The sequence below is a fragment of the Anticarsia gemmatalis genome, chromosome 5, assembly GCF_050436995.1.
Source record: "Anticarsia gemmatalis isolate Benzon Research Colony breed Stoneville strain chromosome 5, ilAntGemm2 primary, whole genome shotgun sequence".
In the NCBI taxonomy this organism is placed as follows: domain Eukaryota; kingdom Metazoa; phylum Arthropoda; class Insecta; order Lepidoptera; family Erebidae; genus Anticarsia; species Anticarsia gemmatalis.
The window spans coordinates 1,172,878-1,191,417 of record NC_134749.1 but is presented as its reverse complement, the minus strand read 5'-3'; the positions used below and the strand labels follow the sequence as shown (position 1 = coordinate 1,191,417).

Here is an 18,540-nt window from a genome sequence, read left to right as displayed (position 1 = left end):
ATATAACGCATAAATCATCAATCACCCGTTTAGTGTTGACAACAGAAAAAAGATTTTTAATTTATTGAAGAAAGAAACATGTCTTGTCATTAATTTATTATTAGAATTGATTTTTAATTTGTAAGACAACTTTTCAATAAATTCAAAATACTGGTACTTATTTGCATATTGTATTAAAACAACATTTCGCATTTGATCAGCAATCACTTTAAAATAAATTAATTTGTAATAAAATGTTTTATTAGAGCGATGCACTCTAAATAACAATTAATGTATCGATAAACACAAATAACTTTTATTTTAGAGAAGAATTGACAACATCTCTTTGGTCACATAATATTTATTACGATTTAAAGATAGCCTGCTATTTTTTCCTTCATGTTGAAATTATCGTAATTATAACTCACGCCATTTCCCGTGAGCAAACGAGGCAAAAAGCAAAAAATCTTAATAAAAATATCCTAGAAACCTAATCATTAATTACAATACAATATCGTCCACAAAATATTTTCTAATTTGAAAGGAAAAAAACCTTTTTTGAGACGTACAATAATGACACTCATTGCAAATATGGGCACTATATTGCTAAGGTGAAAATGACGAACAACGTCGCCATAAGTTTAAAAAACAGACAAACATAGAGACATCCATAATTATAGACATTAATGATTAAGACCTAATAAAAACTTAGCTCTATAAGAAACTTTCACATTACACATCCCTTTTCTATTACTCTTGGAACTCGAAACTAATTCATCTCGATACGATCTTAATTGATCACGTGCGAAAATACATATGGAAACGCGAGATAACGTCATCTGGAAAATTTATTTACATTTTACTTTAAGTTTATTCTCAACACAAATACGTTCGTTTTCTCCTGTAACATTACTATACCTGTAAAATGCTTAGTTATTATAAAAAATATCTGTAATTTAATTATCAGGGTCAGATTTACAAAATTATTAAACAGGTTTTCGTATGCCTATTATACAATATACAGAAATAGAATAGTAAAAGATACTATAACTGGAACATTAAGAGTTCAAAATATTCGAATATAATAACACGACCCCAGCATAACCTTTCAAAATTTTATTCACTTACAGTCCAGCATAAAAAAGTAAACTGTATTATTACAACCATTTCTTACAAATATTACTACACACAATGAAATGACTAATTGGATTAACAATAGAACATTTATCTTCGCACATCGATCACAATTTCACGATCGAGAACGGGACAAATGGTAAATCCATTGTCGACGTTAAGCAAAAAGCTGGCGCCTTGAAGCAAGCTCCGAACTCCGCAGTGGACCGCGCTAGTGACCGCACGTTCTTTTACATTTAAAACACGAACAGTTTCAATAAAAATACGTGATATATTTTTTGCATCGATATTTTTTTGGCTGCAAAATGTCGCGGCATTATCTGTTTGGAATTTTGGTGAGTTCTATTTTTATAATGGTTTTTTTTCTTTGGTGAGTTAGGGTAAAATAGTTGTTTATTGCTTGAATTTGGGATTCCGTTCAATATGGTCTACCAAAAGAGTTTAAACTTATTGGTGATTGATTGGCCCGGGAATTTTCAATTCAGAATAACAATATGGCAAGATCAACATATTTTTGAACTATGTGCGTGAAAGAATAATCATCATTCGTAGATAATCACAAACTTCCGCATCTACACATCCGATCTTTTAAGGTGATAAAACCATTAGTACTTATAATAAAAAAAACTAAAGTAAAAAGAGTCTTTTGTGAATATTTGAGATAATAATTCTGCAAATCTAACTGTATCTACGTTTGAAAGGTCAATAGAACTATAAAATCAAAGCTGAACAAGTATTTTTAATTAATTTAAATTGTAACATAAAAACGATCGAGTTTACATACAATACTGTTATTATATTATTATTTTGAAAACATCTCATAACACATGATATAATAAGCATAATAATCGTAAATTATTTTGATTAGCTTACCAGTCATCTACCTGTCTATATTTTTTTCTCGAAAATAGCCTATTTCGGGACATACATTTAAATTTGATAACGTCGTTGAATTGTATCAAAACCACCGGTCGCCCGCGACTTCGTCCGCGTGCACTTTAGTTTTTCCGTTTTGACAACATTTTTGCTTTCTGATCTTTCTATAATTTTTTCATTCCTTCCTGTCATTTCAGGGTGATATTTCTAAAAACTCTATCTTAGTACTCCCTTAAATTTCAGCCTCTTGCGTTCAGTAGTTTCGGCTGTGCGTTGTCTGTCAGTCAGACACTCAGACGAAAGAATTTTGTATAAATAGATTGTTTCCATCATTTTTGAGGTGAAAGAACGGCAAGCGCTTGTCATTCATAATATTATTATTAGTGTGGATTATAAAATAACAACTTATATTATAATCCGTTCAAAATACATATATAATAACTTATATTAGCTATAATAATTTGCATTATAATGAATACTGGTCTATATTATGATAAATGGCGCTATAGAATTTTTATAGGCTTTTGAAAAGTTTAGTGTTCAAGTTATGATAAATGGTTCGTGTCAATTAAACGTTCTTTGACCTGACGTGACGAATATTCTTCTAAGTTTGAATGACGTTTTCTTTCGTATTATGTTGCGACTTTGTTAATATTTCGATGTCTGATTAAATATGATGGCTTTGATTTCACAAAAGTTTAAGGAGGGGCTTTATTTCTGTAAGAAGTTTATATGCGTAAAAGATTGACTAATTAATTTCTTTGATGACTTAACAAGCTTATCTTTTGATGGTGATATAATCATTCGAAGACAGGAACATTCTTGGAATATATAATTATTTTTAAATTAAAGTAAATGAATTCTTCCTTTATATTTACAAATATTATTTTACAAAATAATACTTTCTTTAAAATATTTCTGCACAGAAGCGGTTTTTAATAAGAATTATTTGTTTATCCTTATTTGTCTGGTCTTGTAGTTATTTGCGGAACTAGTAACATGATTGAGACTTACACTTGACCGCTTTGTCAAGTGTATTTGACTGTTAAGTTCCGGTTACATTTAAAAATAAAATGACCACTAAGTATGTCTTGCTAAAACAATTACAATTGATGTTGTTATAAAGCGACGACACCTTACATAGAAAATATGGTACTTAACGATAAGTTTTCGTCAATGGTCCTACTCCAGGCTGAATAATTGGCAGACTTGAAAACTCTTGGAGGGCTCTACAGAGTTTCTTATGCCCGGTTTCTGGAGCACATTTAGCGGTAGTTTATCCATTCAAACATTTCAAACTGTCATTTTTATATGAGCTTAAACGCTATTGAATAGATTAACTACCGCTCAATTTACCTTTTTCGACAGACTCTTTTTCGAAAAATAATTCTATCCGTTTCCTATCGTAGAATCGACTTCATCTTATGTAATTTATCTTAGCAATAATTAAACGTCCCTTTAGTTGTAAAGTACAGACAATTGCATGTTTTTGATAATTTACGTAAACGAAAACTTGAAAGGAATTTTACACTTTTTGTAGCAGAATAAAGGAAAAACACTGGACTTATTTTATTCCACTTGACTCGTATGGATGTCAGTAAAACAAGTTAAAAGAAACTCGGTTGTTACTTGATAGTAAAAATAGCTTTATTTTTGTCCTAGACTCAGTGTTTTTGAGTATGATCTCACTCTACTAGAGCCCTTTACTTACTCATTACGTTCAATAAAATATGTCAAAACCGTATGAAATATACTTGTTGTAGAACTATATTTCATACGGTCGTTTCATTACATAAAACTAAGTATTATTTCCATAAAGAAAATTAAAAGTATAAGGCAAATGATTGGTGCTGATAGGATATCGCGAAATGATCAATGTAAGATAAATGTTTTAATTTACAAAATAAATAAAAATCAGAATCAATCAATATATATGTACGTAATAAGATTGAAAAAATAAGCTACAAAAGTTGTGTGTTGTAATGGAACGCCTAATTTTCGCTGCAAACGTGGTTAAGTTTATTAAAATTAAATTCACTTGTAGGCTGCTCGAAATCGACTCATTTCTTAAAGACAACAATAATAATACGATACGAATCAATTATGACACACACTAAAACAATGATATCCCTTCCAAAATATCCTATAAACAAAGCCCTGTACACAAAACTTAAAACCTCGTTAAAGCATCTCTAACTCATAAAGTAAATATTAGAACAAACGACTTTGTTTCACAAAGAGGCAAAGCTTTCCGTAATGAGTTCATTGACACAGTAAACAAAGTTTGGTAACAAACAAAAGTGCAGGCAAATTACAAAAGATTGTCTCAAAACTTGTCAAAAAAGAAAAAAGAAAATTTACATTTTTCAATTCATATTTTCGTAAAAAAATCTAACAAATAAACAGTTTTGACAATAAATAGTAAGGTTTTTAACGCATAAAGTGATAATTTTAATGAATATGATGAAGAGTTAACAAGGATGCATTTCAGTAAGCGATAGTTTGAATGTTTTCTCGTTATTATACATTATTAACTTACAATGTAGTGCAAAAAAGTACTGACTACTTAATAAACAATCTGTGTATTAAATTTTATCAAAAACCATTCAGTACTTTGTGTAATAGAATCACAAACATTCATACAAACTTTCGCGTTTATACTATTGGTAAGACCGCTATGTTGTCGTTATTAATTCACAGATTATAATTCTATAACCAGTATCAGTTTCACGCAAGCCTGTTATACAAACACGTTGATACTATTTCACGTCTACTTTCTTTAGCCTACACTATCATTAAATAATAAGCTGCTAATGTTAGGATAGGCTTTCAGACTAGCCTTCTAGATAAACGATTATCTACTTTCATTGGCACGATTATTACTTGGTTAAAATATGTTTTTAAGATATTATAAAGATTTAGCGAAGATATATTTATTTGTTACACAATATTTTTTTTTTGCTTATGGCATTTTTCTAGAATATAATTCAAGGTTAACCTTATTATTGCCAAAGATAATTGTGATGGTTTCTAAAAATAATATTCGATACCTGTATAGCTATCAAATTTAATTTTAACCCTACTACATCTTATACAACTATGGCACCACTACAGCAACCATCCTGCTTACGTCTATCCACTGTTGAGAACAGGCCAACAACACTCATCTCATAAAACTTAAAAAATAGCACTAATTAAATTAACCAAAAATAACTCCTAGTGCATTCAAAGCAATTTCATAACCTCAAACATTGACCGTAACCTTCTCCACAATTAGTACGATTACCTAACAACATGGACGCTAGCCGCTCGCCCCGTGCCCTCCTTACAGCCCAACTTTCCATCACACAACTAGTTCCAACAAGAGGCACTTTTACTTCCTTCTTTGTGCTGTTTTCTTAGTTTATTGATAACTCGATTCCAGTTTTAGAAAGGGCTATTGTTTTTATAAATAGAAATATGTGACAGTCGTTAACTGTACTCGTTAAAGTTGAGAATGTTGCTTTTGTGTGACAGTCATTCTTGTGACTAAGCTGCTTGGAAACGTTTGACGTAACTTAGCAACTATTGACATTCGTCAACAATTTTTCATCACGAAAAATGCATTTAGGATTACACAAATTGAAAGTTACCTTATCTCAGTAAATTTTACGAATTAACGCAATAAATGGTAATGAAGAATTTACCTCTAGAACAAAAATATGTACATCACTTTATATAGAATTTTGAGTTGCAAGTTGCAAGTCAAAAAATTGCAGGACACCCAATACTATGCAACTGTGTTAAGGAATAACAAAAAGCATAACCACGTGTCAGACTTTTATATAAGAAATGAAAACCTATACGTATAAAAATAGGAATATTCCGTTCTTGGCGTTTACTTCAAAGAAAGCCAGAAGCTAGCAATCAAATCATACTTGTATCTGACTCTACTAGCCTAGAGGAAACCACACATTTACACGAAACCACATAACTTAATGTAACCAGATTCATACTACACCACACCGGACAAATAACTTCATTAAAGATAATAATATTGTCCGTCTAGACACGCATAGGTGAAAATTTAATGATTTACTTCTATTTTGTGTCAAAGTTAATTTTTAACGTGTTATAACCCAGGTAACTAGGTTGTGGAGGTCCGATAGGCAGTCGCTCCATGTAAATACTGGTATCCAGATGCATTTGGTGAGACTAAAAACTGACTACAATATAGTTGAAAGAAAAGGTTTATGATAATAAATTTAAAATAAATAAAAAATAAATTTAACCCATTACTGTCCCACTGCTGGGCAAGGGTCTCCTCCCGTAATGAGGGAGGGGTAATAAATTTAAATAAATTAATAATTAACTCAAGATGTAAAACAGTAAACTAGCTGCCCACAACTTTTCCAAATTTTTTTAGTACATCATTTAATTTTAACTGACAAAGAAGTCCCGTATTCAGAAGAAATGATACACTTCTTAGTGCTGGAGAAAGAAATTGAAGTGTCCCATTTCAGAAACAGCAATAGTCACATACAACTACTAAAAACAGCAATTTGTATGCACAACACTCAAATTATAACGGCCGATATTTCCTAATACTTTCACTATTGCAAAACAAATACATGCAAAGAAACCAAGTTCTTTCTTAACAGCAAACTAGAAGGCCTAATTTTTCAAGGACAATATCAAAAAGGCATAAGTCCATTGCTTTTTGCCGTATTTCTAACTTTATGGATATAAAGGCCGTGAAAGTGAGACAAAGAAACGGACTCACTTTCGAATATTACTTAAGAAGGAATAATAGAGAGACAATAGTAATGTCACTCGTTTCTAATGTTAACTCGAACACTACGTATTACTATTAATCACTAGTTCATTCTCTGCCTAACCCTATGGGAAGGAGGCGTGATTTTATGCATGTATGTAGTACACTTCAATGAATTGTGAGTGGAAACCGTGTGAAATATTGAAGGGTCTAATTGTTGAAACCTACTTAATAAAACACCTATTTTCCAAAGCATTTTATAATAATATCCATACTCTACACATATTATTATGTAGATGATAAAAGCTATCATGCAAGGGTTTTTATTTTAATTCGTTTACCTACTCAATCTATCTTTTACTTTTAACTAATATATAAGTAAATAATAAGTAGAGCTACTAAAGACAACACTGCTAATTTTTTTACAACATTATTATATGTATTATGTTATTTACCCTAATCTGTCCACTATTAATTTATAAAACACATCACTACCTAATTTTACTTAACTATACTTTTCTTATTAAGCAAGGCATAAGGCACACACAAAAACACCTTAACCTTGCTCCCATCAGAATCGTTCCTAAAATTTGAATTTCAAGACCATCTATCAACATCAAAATCAAAACCACAAGATAAATCTATCTATAAACACGCCTAATGAAAACTAATCACCTGTATCATCAACACATAAATCTTCGCTAGCATTTATATTCTTCTCTTATACATAAACACATACATAAAAGCGTACGGTTGATTTAGATCTGATAACTTCAAGTGTCAAGTTGATAAGGTAGTTTTAGTAGGTCTTAGATACCATCTTGCCCTTCATATGTGAACTAAAGTAGATCATAGGAACTAGGTGAGGTTACAACTAGATAAGAAAACAGGTCTACCTTTTGTACAAAACTTTACTTTGGACTTTTGTTTTAACATGGTTGCTTAGCAAGCGAAAAAATACGACAATAAAATATTTTTTGATATATTATATTTAATACTGTGTTATTGGCGGAATTAGGCAGAAAGCCAGAATTGCCACGAAGCTTTAAAAAATATTTTCGTTGTTAACCTTTTAAATAACAAAAGCGGCAATATTTCTTTAAGAGCAAGAGATCTTTCTTCGGGTTGAAAATTGGCATATGCGCCGCCCGTAAGTGTACGACAATTGCAAAGTTTTGTGCAAAATGTTAAATGTAGGACAAAAACTTAGCTACATTTTTTAAAAGACCCTTACTAAGAATTAATCTTCTGAGAGCTACGAACATAACCAGTAAGTATGTTGTTGGTAATTTTGTTCGAGGAAAAACGTAAAAATAATACAGTGAAATGTACTTTGAACGTAACGTAAATATTATGATTAATATTTTATTCAAATATTATAGTCATCATATTCTTGAGCTACTTTCTGGTATCAATTTTATTAATGTCTTCTTCCCACTTATCTTACTGTTAGGTACATCTCAACTAAGTACAAAATAAGGCTTTTAACTTTTACAAACTCAATTAAGCCAATAAATCAAATATACCTTCACTATAATTTGACTCTCACTCAATAAAAACATTAATATAACGAACAACATCGAAACGGCTATCTAATAAAAGCTTCGACCGCCGATCAAGCCAAAAACACCTTTCAAACTATGAGAAAAGAGTCCAGTTTCGTATGTCATGGTCCAGTACGGTGACCCGCTTGCTCCGATTGGCAATATGTACAAATAAGTAATTCTAACGGTACGACCGCCAAATACCACAACACAATGACGCGACCCAGTAGTGAGAGAAACAAAGCTTGACTAATTTAAATCAAATATCGGTGATACTGTTAAGAGAAAGACCTGAAAATGTGGCATAACATGGAAGAATTTACTTAGTAACAAGCAAAATTGGGCTAAGAATTATTGATGATTATAAAGTAACATGATGGGCAATTTCCTTTCGTTGTTTTCTTAGAAATTTTAATCTTGTTCGGTGTTATAGACTATTTTCTGATGATATGTAGGTATTTGAAGTTCGCTATTAAATTTTTTAAAATGATCTCGAATGCGGGCTGCGGAACTATATTTTATGTAATTTGTAACAAAACGTCATAAATATATTCTAAATTTGCAAATTGGTTCATGCCACGCTAAGGTCCATTGGCAATAGGGATTGAGTTAACCAAATTTATCAAAATGTTAGGTAAAGCAATAATTGAAGCACTTTCTCTAATATCTGAAATAGAATACAATAGAATAGTGAGCGAAATCTATAACGATAAATTCAACTTAAACGAAGTGTTAGGATCCTTTGTAATTAAATACACCGTTGAAATACGAATCACAAAAATAATCCTGTTCAAGATAAGTAACAATAAAATGCCATAAAAGAGAGTATTCTCTGCTCTAGGTCATAAACAGACTGGATAATGCTGATGACCTTTGTAGATATCAAGACATTCAACAAAATGTACTTCTACAGTGAGAGTATAATGTTGGTAAACAAAGAGAGCACACAACTGGACTGTTGATGATCATAACTATATCTTTGATCAGAAGCGAGATTACGAACTTGTAACTGAGTCTTGAGTAAGTACACAAAAGTAAAATTGAAACTTCGCGGCGCAGTGGTTAAGGTGGTCGCCACGCCACAATCAGTGTATCAGGTCGTGGGTTCGATTCCACAAGGAACAAATATTTGTGCGCCACAAAAAAAGATAAAATAAATAAGTTTCTTCATATTTTCGACCCTGAAAAGGTTTTAATCCAGTATTTATTTAATTAATTATTCATCATCATTCACTTAATCAAAGGCTTCCATTTTCAATCCAAAGGATATGTTTAAATATCAAACGCATTTATAAAAATATCAAAGTTTATCATCACTTTTCATATCCTTGAACATTTTGTTTTAAACGTTTTGGAAGCTTTCACCTACTTAGCTGTTGTAGGTAAAATCTCATGACGGGGATGCCAAAACTGTCAATACAAGATTTGACACAGTTACCTTAACGTCGGCCGTATTTGATGTTATTAGCCGTTATGCACCGTTTAGTAAACTTCTGTATTAAGGCTAGGCCTATTAACTTTTACTGCTATGATTACGCATCATGCCCTAAAGTAACAAAATCCGAAAATAATAATGATCACCTCAAAAACTATGTCATCCAAAATCATTCTAAAATTGGATTTTCTAATCTTTTCCAAACAAAGGGCAACAAAACAATTGGAACATCAATCAAAATTAAATTTAAGGTTACATTTTGAGCGGATGCATTTATATTCACATTTGCTTTCCAAAAAGGTCACAGAGAGGTTACTAAGTTAATGATTAATGATAAGGTTCAAAAACAACAACAAATAAATTATAGGTTCCAAACGTCAGTCAACATCAGTCAAAAGTCAGTCATTGTGTGTCAAATCCATTAACAAATATGACTTTTATTAGTGTTTCAATCAATCAAGGTGTGAGTAATTGCTCACGCCCGAAGTGATGAAGTGACGAGTGAAATGTTTCACTCAAGCTTTTTAATTTAATGAATTGTTGTGACGTGTTGAAAGGTGCTAATTTGTATTAATATAAAGAGGGATTTTTTGTTTTAAAGGTTGTATCTTTGAACAATTTGCCTAATTTTGCGTAAATCCTATTATGTAAATGAATTTAGAACTAGTTTTTAAAGATAAGATTAGTTTTTTTAGATCTTTTCATTATGGATTTCATTATTAGATATTTTCTTCAATTTTGTTTAATTTAGTCAAATTTTCAAACATATGGTACCTAAAAAGTTTAAGATTATATATACCTAACTAAAAAGCAAAAAAAACTGTAGTCTCTGCCTACCCCTTTAGAGAAAGGCGTGATATTATGTACATACATATGCAAATAAAGAGCAGAAGTTATTGTCATTAATGACAAAAACTATCACAATAAAAATGAAGATACGAGTACGAATACTAAAGATAACTCAGATAAAAAAGTCGAATATTCTCGTAAAATAAACAAGAATGGAAAGATATGCATTAAGATACATGAGAGCTATCGAACCCATCATTACAATGTACAAGGCGAACCAGTTCAAGTTCATCCACCGAACAATTGTTTCGTAGATATTGCTTACTGGTTACAAACACTACAGATTTCTTTACAATAACTTACTTAGTTTTTCTTGAAAATATTTAATATCGATTAATTGCCAAATGTCTCTGCATCCTAAATACGCAACCTATGCTATTTTTACCGACTTCAGATGGAGGTAGTATGTCAGAATGATTGCTTTTTTGTGTACTTATGTTCAATGAATTCTCCGCCAACGGTGGAAGGATTTTCAAAATTGTTTTAGTTTTAAGATATAATTTTACATAAGGTATAATCGCTTTTTTAATCTCAATAATCATACGTACAATACTTGTGCAACGTCATAAGTTTCTATTTTTATACTAAAAAAAGCGATTTTCAATATTATACAGCTAATTTGACTGGTAGTTATTAAGACGATTGAACAAACTTCACTTTCAAAACCTAGATTTTGAATAACTTATGTATCTAGATCATCTAGATTTTATATCCATATTCTGGTTTTAGAACTAATTCTATGCTCTTAAAACATGCTATGTGATTAGCAGCTGCGTGAATTTTTAGACATTGATAGACTTTCACTAGAAAGTCATTATCGATTATAGTAAATACCTGATTATGGACACACTGTGTGGGTGTTATTTCTTCTGAGGAAGAAATATAATATTCAACGTCTATATATTTTACTTATATATCTACTATACGTAAGTACGTATACATATATCTACTACGTATATGTATATTACGTATTTCTTAAGTCTAATGTGCTTCAAAAATAGTCCTATTTTTTTTGCACAGCTTTAGATAATCATGATCTGAATTTTAAAAACCAAATACATTAAATGTATTGATTTAAAAATAATTGCTTTAGATTAATGCTGTTTGTAATTCTGTGTGCCTTTTAGAATTCAGCTAACGATTTGTTTTCTCAAAATGGAACGAAACGTGCATCGTAATTTGTAAATCTATGCAAAGGTCAACAACTTCTTACAAGTTCAAGATCAAAAGCGCAAACATGAAGCAATAAATACGTAACTAAATTATTTTAGGAAACAAATATTTCAAATAATAGTCAATTAAATTGTGATGATACAATATAAATAAGACAACCAAAGAACAATTATATAGTTGAAGCATTTGTCCTGTACCTTGACGTTTTGGCAATTATGTGATCGGCTAGTGCAATCTGCGCCAAACTGTCAAGCGAAAATTACGGAAGATATCATTTCGTGTGAAACCCCCAATACAAAAATCAGTTTAACTTTACTTACCATCTTTATACTTCTTATTCTTAACCCGTTTTATGTCCCACTGCTGAGTAAGGGTCTCCTCCCAAACGTGGCAATTGATAAGCCGTGAGTCTAGTCCAGTTATATCAATTAAAATTATAACTTTTTCTGTGTTTTCATTTCAGGTGCTGGTGGCATGTTCACTGCTCGAGGTGTCCACATACCCGTCGAATAACGAGTAAGTGTCAAACTCAGTCACATTCATGACAAAATTGTAGATAAATAACGTAATGTCGGAAGCTTTTATAATTTTGTTAAAAAAAAACGTTAATGTATTTAGGAGAAAACAGAAATATTAACTAGTAGAAGCAATTTGCCCCGTCTTCGTCTGGGTTAGTTGAAGCTAATTTGCAGTTAAATACAAAATGCCCCTTTAGTATAGCGTTACTTTCCTGGTATCAAATCATTATCAAATATATTTTTTTAATTTGTTTAGTTGTTCAGGAAATAACTGCCATAAATACTAACTCCAAAAAATATTATTTTTATATTTCAAATACCAAGCACTGTATTATATTTCTCAAGCTTTACACTGTAATATATTTATTTATTCTTGTAAATACTGTGAACGTAAACGACCACAATTATAAAAGCGACCACGATTTTATAAATATTTGACAATCTAAGAACTAATAATTAATGTATTAAAATATTGAAACTGATTTCATTGTATCCATTAAAATTGCTGTCTCATTATTTCATGCATTTTTTCATCAAACCATTTTTTGATCCATTTTAACAATGACCATTTGACAAGTTTTGAAAATGACCATTTAATGTTTTTTGATATCGTAAGTGTGTCATCCCTGAATTGTAAAAGAACAGCCTTGAAATTAAATTCAATGATATCAGTTTCTTTTGTTTATTTCACGTGTATTTAAACCCAACCGATGCGGTACTGTTTAAACCTATTAACGATTATTCTACAACAGTAGACCAATGCACATTAGAAACAGCACCACTAACAAAAGTAGTAAGAATCTCACAAAGTAAATATGTGACAAAAACAACGGGCTGGCAACTGGTTCAGGTATGGTTCACTTCAATATTACCAGCTTTTACACCGCTTATATTGTACACGCTAATGTAATAATGCTTTTGGAAAGGTTTAATATAAATTATCTACTAAAGTATACAAAACTAAAAGTCTGACACACATTTTCAGGGTGACGACTACTACCGAAGCAGCAGCGGAAACTCCCGAAGAAAAAGACGAAAGATCTTTGACTTACGATGAATCTGATTTTGAAAATGAAGAAGCTACTAAAGAGATTATCAAGAAAATTGCGGCGATCAATGAAGCTTTAAAGAAGCCAAGTAAACGACCTCAGTTCCAATGGAACACACCGCCCCCACCCCCACTACCACAAAATACTGGTGGATATGTCTTCGATAAGGATACGCTGGAAAAACTACAGCAAGTTATAGCTTCAGGCAAACTACATCCATATCCTAGCCATGTGAAACAACAGGATTCTAATGCTCTTAGCAGCGAGAATATAGAAGACATGAGATATTCGAGACAGATTTCACCAATGATTGCCGGTAATCAGCTCGCGATGACAGGCATGCCAGCGGCATACCTGACCAACATGCCAGTACTGGTGATGCCGAGTGCAAATAATATGTATGGACAACACGCAATGGAAGTAGCATCACAATACCAAACTAAAGAAGGTCCTACATCGCCGTTTCAACCATTTCAGCCGTTCCAACCTGGTCAGTTTCAATGGCCCTTTGCTCCATTATTCCCAATCCTAATTAGAGACCCACTGCTTAGCATCATGAATGGCGGAGGTTTCCAAAACTTCATCGAATACGGACAAAGTGCTGATGTTTGCAAGAGGAGGCAAAAGTCTGATGAAACTGCCGACGAAACAAAGGAAGAGCAGGATCTTGAGAACGCAGCAAACATTTTACTATCGTCTTCTAGTGAAGGAAAATCCAGAAAAAAGAGGGCCGTTAAAAAGCGCACTGTCAATCAAGGAAGTCAACTGCAAGACTTTGACGCAGACAAGGTGAAAAAATTCTTCTCTATCAAACCTACTACCACAACTGCGAAACCGCTTAAGCAAGAGCCATTAAAAGGAACTAAAACCACAAATTCTGATGAAAGTGAGGGTGATCTTCGCTTTCCGTTTTTGTTCGCGCATAAAGAGAAACCATCTGGTCCTGGTTTCTTTATAAACAGATTGAAGGTCAGAAGAGGAGGGGTTGCTATTGCTGGGCCGGGAGGTGTGGCGACTGCAGGCAGAGGCGGGACCGCGATCGTAGGACCTGGTGGACTTGCTTACACCCAGCCAGGAGGCATCGCCGTCGCTGGACCTGCTGCTCGAGTTATTGCTTTGTCTTCAGACGCTGATCTAACATCCGTTGCCAGTCGCCTTCTGCAACAAAGCACAATAGACGGTTCTGTACCTCAATTATTACGAGCTATACCCGAAGGGAGACTAGTAGCTACTGGTCCTATTGTTTATTTCCACCCTAACAATCGATAATCTTTTCTTACCTTTTATTCTTTTTCTTATGTCTTCTCTCTAACTAAACTTTCTCTTTCTTACTTGTTAGATTCTTCCGGGGACCTTGGAACGGACAATGGAAGCGTGACGGAAAGTGGAGCGGATACGAACACAGAAAAGGAACGGACGTATACAGATTCAACGGAGTGAACTTTCAAAAAGCGCCTCTGAATTTGGAAGATACGACCTTCATGCTGTTTATTAGACCAGTTGCTCATGCTAAGAGTTTGAAAGGGACGGCTATTGCTAATCCTATATCCCAAGTAATTATAGCGAAGGATAAGTCTGGAACAATAGTTCATGCGCCTGTAGCTACGGCTGTTGTGGGCCCAGGAGGCATAGCACACGCACAATCAGATCTATATCTGTATGAATATGTAACAGAATAACTACTAATGTATTATTAAATTAAGATTTTTATTATGTTAGTGTTTCGGAAACCAATTTCGACTGTTAACTTGAAATTGATTTTTGAATTGATTGTTACTAATGAAGTTAATGATGTATATTAAAACAGAAATAAAATATAAATCGAATGTTTCATGTTTGTTTCATTTTAGAACCAATTTATTGAATGTCATGGTCAGTTGCAATATTATTTTGAAATGTCAGTCAAAAGGTCCTTAGACTTCGTAGAAACTAGATTACATGAAATCATTTTGATTGGTTATTAAAGTGCAATGCATAATAAACATACATAATATATTATATCTCATTGGATCGCTCAGTACATTACTATTCAGCATTTAATATTCAATTACTTTTTTACAACATTGTTAGTTGTATGATAAACTAGATCAAGTCAAAGTACTGTATTTTTATTGAAATTGCTCCGTAGGTAATTTATGTTAGAGTTGCAAGTCATTTATACTTCTTCTCTTATGACAAAGAAGCACTGTAAAATACAAAGCTCTTAATAATTTCCGTTTTTTCGTGTGAATGATCAATGATTTCACCACCATTAAAGCATTTGGTTAATGTAGTACCCTAGTATAGTAAATATCACACTTTTACATCACCTTAATTTGTCACAACAACACAGTAACTAGACACTATTAACAAAGAACATTTCACAATTTCTAGGGCATCGGTCCAGTACCTACCTTTCTACGGCGGCGGGAGAGGGCAATACCTAGAAATAAAAAAAGACACCTCAGGAAGAGTCACAAGCGAAAAAATTGTCTCAGAAGAAAACATTAGCGGAGAGAATATAGTCAAAAATAGCGATGAGAATTTACTAACACGAGTAATGGCTGCGAATTTGCAGAAATTAAGGAGTTTATCTACAAGTCTTTTGAAGCTTACTAATCTGGGAAGAAAGACAGGAACCCTAGGGAATACTGAGAAGGCTAGATTTAAAACTCAGCTGGCGTCTTTGGGAGAGGCTGCTTCGAATATAATCAAGCTTATTGAAGAGGTGGACGATGTAGATGTTCTGTTCAAGAAGAATGTTACGCTGAGGAAAGCAGAGTATGAAGATGAGGATGATGATTATGTAAGTAGGGCAAGATTTATACCTTATTCATACCTGAACTATCTACAAGGGTTCTTATAAAAACTCAGTATCCCACTTTACATTTAAGTCCAAAAACAGTACCTCACTTAATTGTTCTTTTGAAGCCCTTAACATTTTTTTAAATTAACATAACGCCAGTTATATCTGACGGTGTAAACAGAAGTGTATAAATAAAATACATTCACGTTATTTCACTTACAACCATCCACATTGTAGATCTCATGTACTTAAGGGAGGCAATAAAACTAATTTTGACTTATAAACTCAATATACTTTCCTTTCAGGTTGCTGAGGAGGGTGTAGGCATTGAAGCGTCAAGTGACGATGGCGGTGAACACGATCTTGGCGCACACAGCCTCATTGCCGAGGCTAAGCCTGTTGGTGAGTTAACGAAACTTTTATTGTTCTTAGTTTTCTAATCACGGATTATTATCGGCTGTAGCAGAAGTTTAATATTGAATAAAGTATCATCTATCTAATTGCACATCTTTGAAAAGGCTAAAAGTGGGAAACTTTTGGGGCGCTATGATTTAAAAAAAAGACTTGAAAACGTCGATTGTGAAATTGAAACGAACGGCCTATTGTCATCAACTGTTGAAACTACACATATCCTAATACTTGTTCGTCTTATGTTTCAGGTCTAGCAATAGTAGGAGAGAAAGGGATAGCTGCTTCAAGGCCCCAAGCCACAGCAGTCGCTGCCCACGGCATAGCCATAGCCAGGCCTATGGCCACGGCCGTTGCAGGCGTGAACCCGTCGAACGTTGGTCTGGATCTTCAGCTGAGCCAGTATACTAAGAAAGGAATAATTAGATCTTAGTTCCATCACTATTTTTATTCTTTAGTGAGATCATATCAGTTTCTCTTTAAATGCCCTAAAGGAAAACTGATACATAGAGACGATAAAATTTTCAAAACTTCTTCGTAATAAGTACCATTCTATGAATATTTTTTTTGTTATTGACAACTTTCGTATGAAGAACACATCAGCGCTCCTCGTGTATTCCGTAGGAACTATTTTTACAAGCGCATTGTAATAGTGTATTCTGCAGTACATAAGATTTTTTCAATATTTATATCCAAACATAATATTAAATCAGATCAGTACGTAAAACAGTAGGAATTCTTAACATTTGAACGGTGATTTGAAATTATGAAGTCTAAGGCAGAGAAGCTTATTGAAGAAGGCTTTAGAGATAGGAGGTTTATTTTAAATGTCAAGCTAACGTAAAAATAATAAATACTTTAGTTTTAAATAAGTGTAATAAGTATGCCATAATTTGTGTGAGTGATTTTGTGTGATAGTACGTCTTAAGAAGACGAAAATGTATTTATTAATCTATTTATAAATTAAATAAATTTTGCAATATTTTGTTGTTTTATTCAACCTTATTTATACAATATATACAAAGAGCTCTGCTATCTGTCCCCATGTGAAAAGTAGTATGTAGCTTAAGCAAAAATAGGCGTGGAGAAAAGGCCATAGTTAATTCTGCTGCTTTTCACTATATGTCGCTCGATGTACATTTTTTTGTGTATTATTCCCTGTTTATAAAAAAACACCCTGAACAATTTTATTTGGATAAGATGAATAAAATCAATTATCAAATTCGTGGCACGCACACTATTGCACACTACAAAATATTCACGGATATCTGTTGCATAAAAACTACGCAACGTAAAATAAAGTGTAGGCGCTCGGTAGATTTTCAGATTATGTGTGTAGTATATAAAAAATATTTTTCTAAGACCTTTTTAAAGGCTAACAACGATCATTTTCTAATCAAATTATATAAATGCTAACGTCAACAAGAAAAGACATTATATAGCCCTTTGTACTTCGGCCTTTGAAAACAAGTAATGTATACCTAATACCGATGATTCACCAATGGGTTTACCAAATAATATAAAGTTTAGTCATGTTATTCAAAGTAGGTAGTACTATTATGTATTAAAAATATTAGGTATATAACATGCATTCATGTTGAACCCACCAATAAAGTAAGCTTTTATTGTTGTTATTTATTGTGTTTGGAAAGTAACTTAGTCAGTAAAAAGAAATTTCTCTACCGCATTTTGTCGATAGGTGTATGACACGACTCGGTTTTAAGCCATAAAAAACTATTTTAGTAGGGCTATTTCGTTAATTTATACTATATTTTAAACAATATGCTTTTTTTCATAAAATGTGCATTTAAAGTACAATTTTAAACACACACGACTGGCTTATTAACTCTAGGTTACGACTGTAAATTTTCCAATGTTAAATAGAAAGACCAGAAATCAAACCTAGTCCTACATAACCTTAAATCCTTGAGACTAGTTATTTAAAACATCAATTTCTATTTTATAGCCATTACTATTCATGTTTGAGTACTCTAGTCAACCTACACAATCGTCTTAAGCTGAGTGTAGGTTGAGGTA

The 18,540-nt window shown here is 32.5% G+C and overlaps 1 protein-coding gene across 1 annotated transcript; it reads left to right on the top strand.

Annotated features, from left to right (window-relative positions):
* Positions 1 to 1,305: 1,305 nt before the first annotated feature.
* On the top strand, positions 1,306 to 17,485 carry LOC142972765 (uncharacterized). The gene is made up of 7 exons (XM_076114042.1): positions 1,306 to 1,448; positions 12,207 to 12,259; positions 13,247 to 14,534; positions 14,696 to 14,967; positions 15,684 to 16,095; positions 16,401 to 16,497; positions 16,755 to 17,485. The coding sequence occupies exons 1-7, from the start codon at positions 1,419 to 1,421 to the stop codon at positions 16,934 to 16,936; spliced, it is 2,334 nt and encodes a 777-aa protein (XP_075970157.1). The 5' UTR covers positions 1,306 to 1,418; the 3' UTR covers positions 16,937 to 17,485.
* The last annotated feature ends 1,055 nt before the right edge of the window (positions 17,486 to 18,540 follow it).

Excerpts from the sequence above, each read along its gene's own strand:
- LOC142972765 (XM_076114042.1), top strand. The coding sequence starts at position 1,419 with ATGTCGCGGCATTATCTGTTTGGAATTTTG. Across the intron at positions 12,260-13,246 it reads ACATACCCGTCGAATAACGA|GGTGACGACTACTACCGAAG; the intron begins GTAAGTGTCAAA and ends ACACATTTTCAG. Across the intron at positions 14,968-15,683 it reads GCACAATCAGATCTATATCT|GGCATCGGTCCAGTACCTAC; the intron begins GTATGAATATGT and ends CACAATTTCTAG.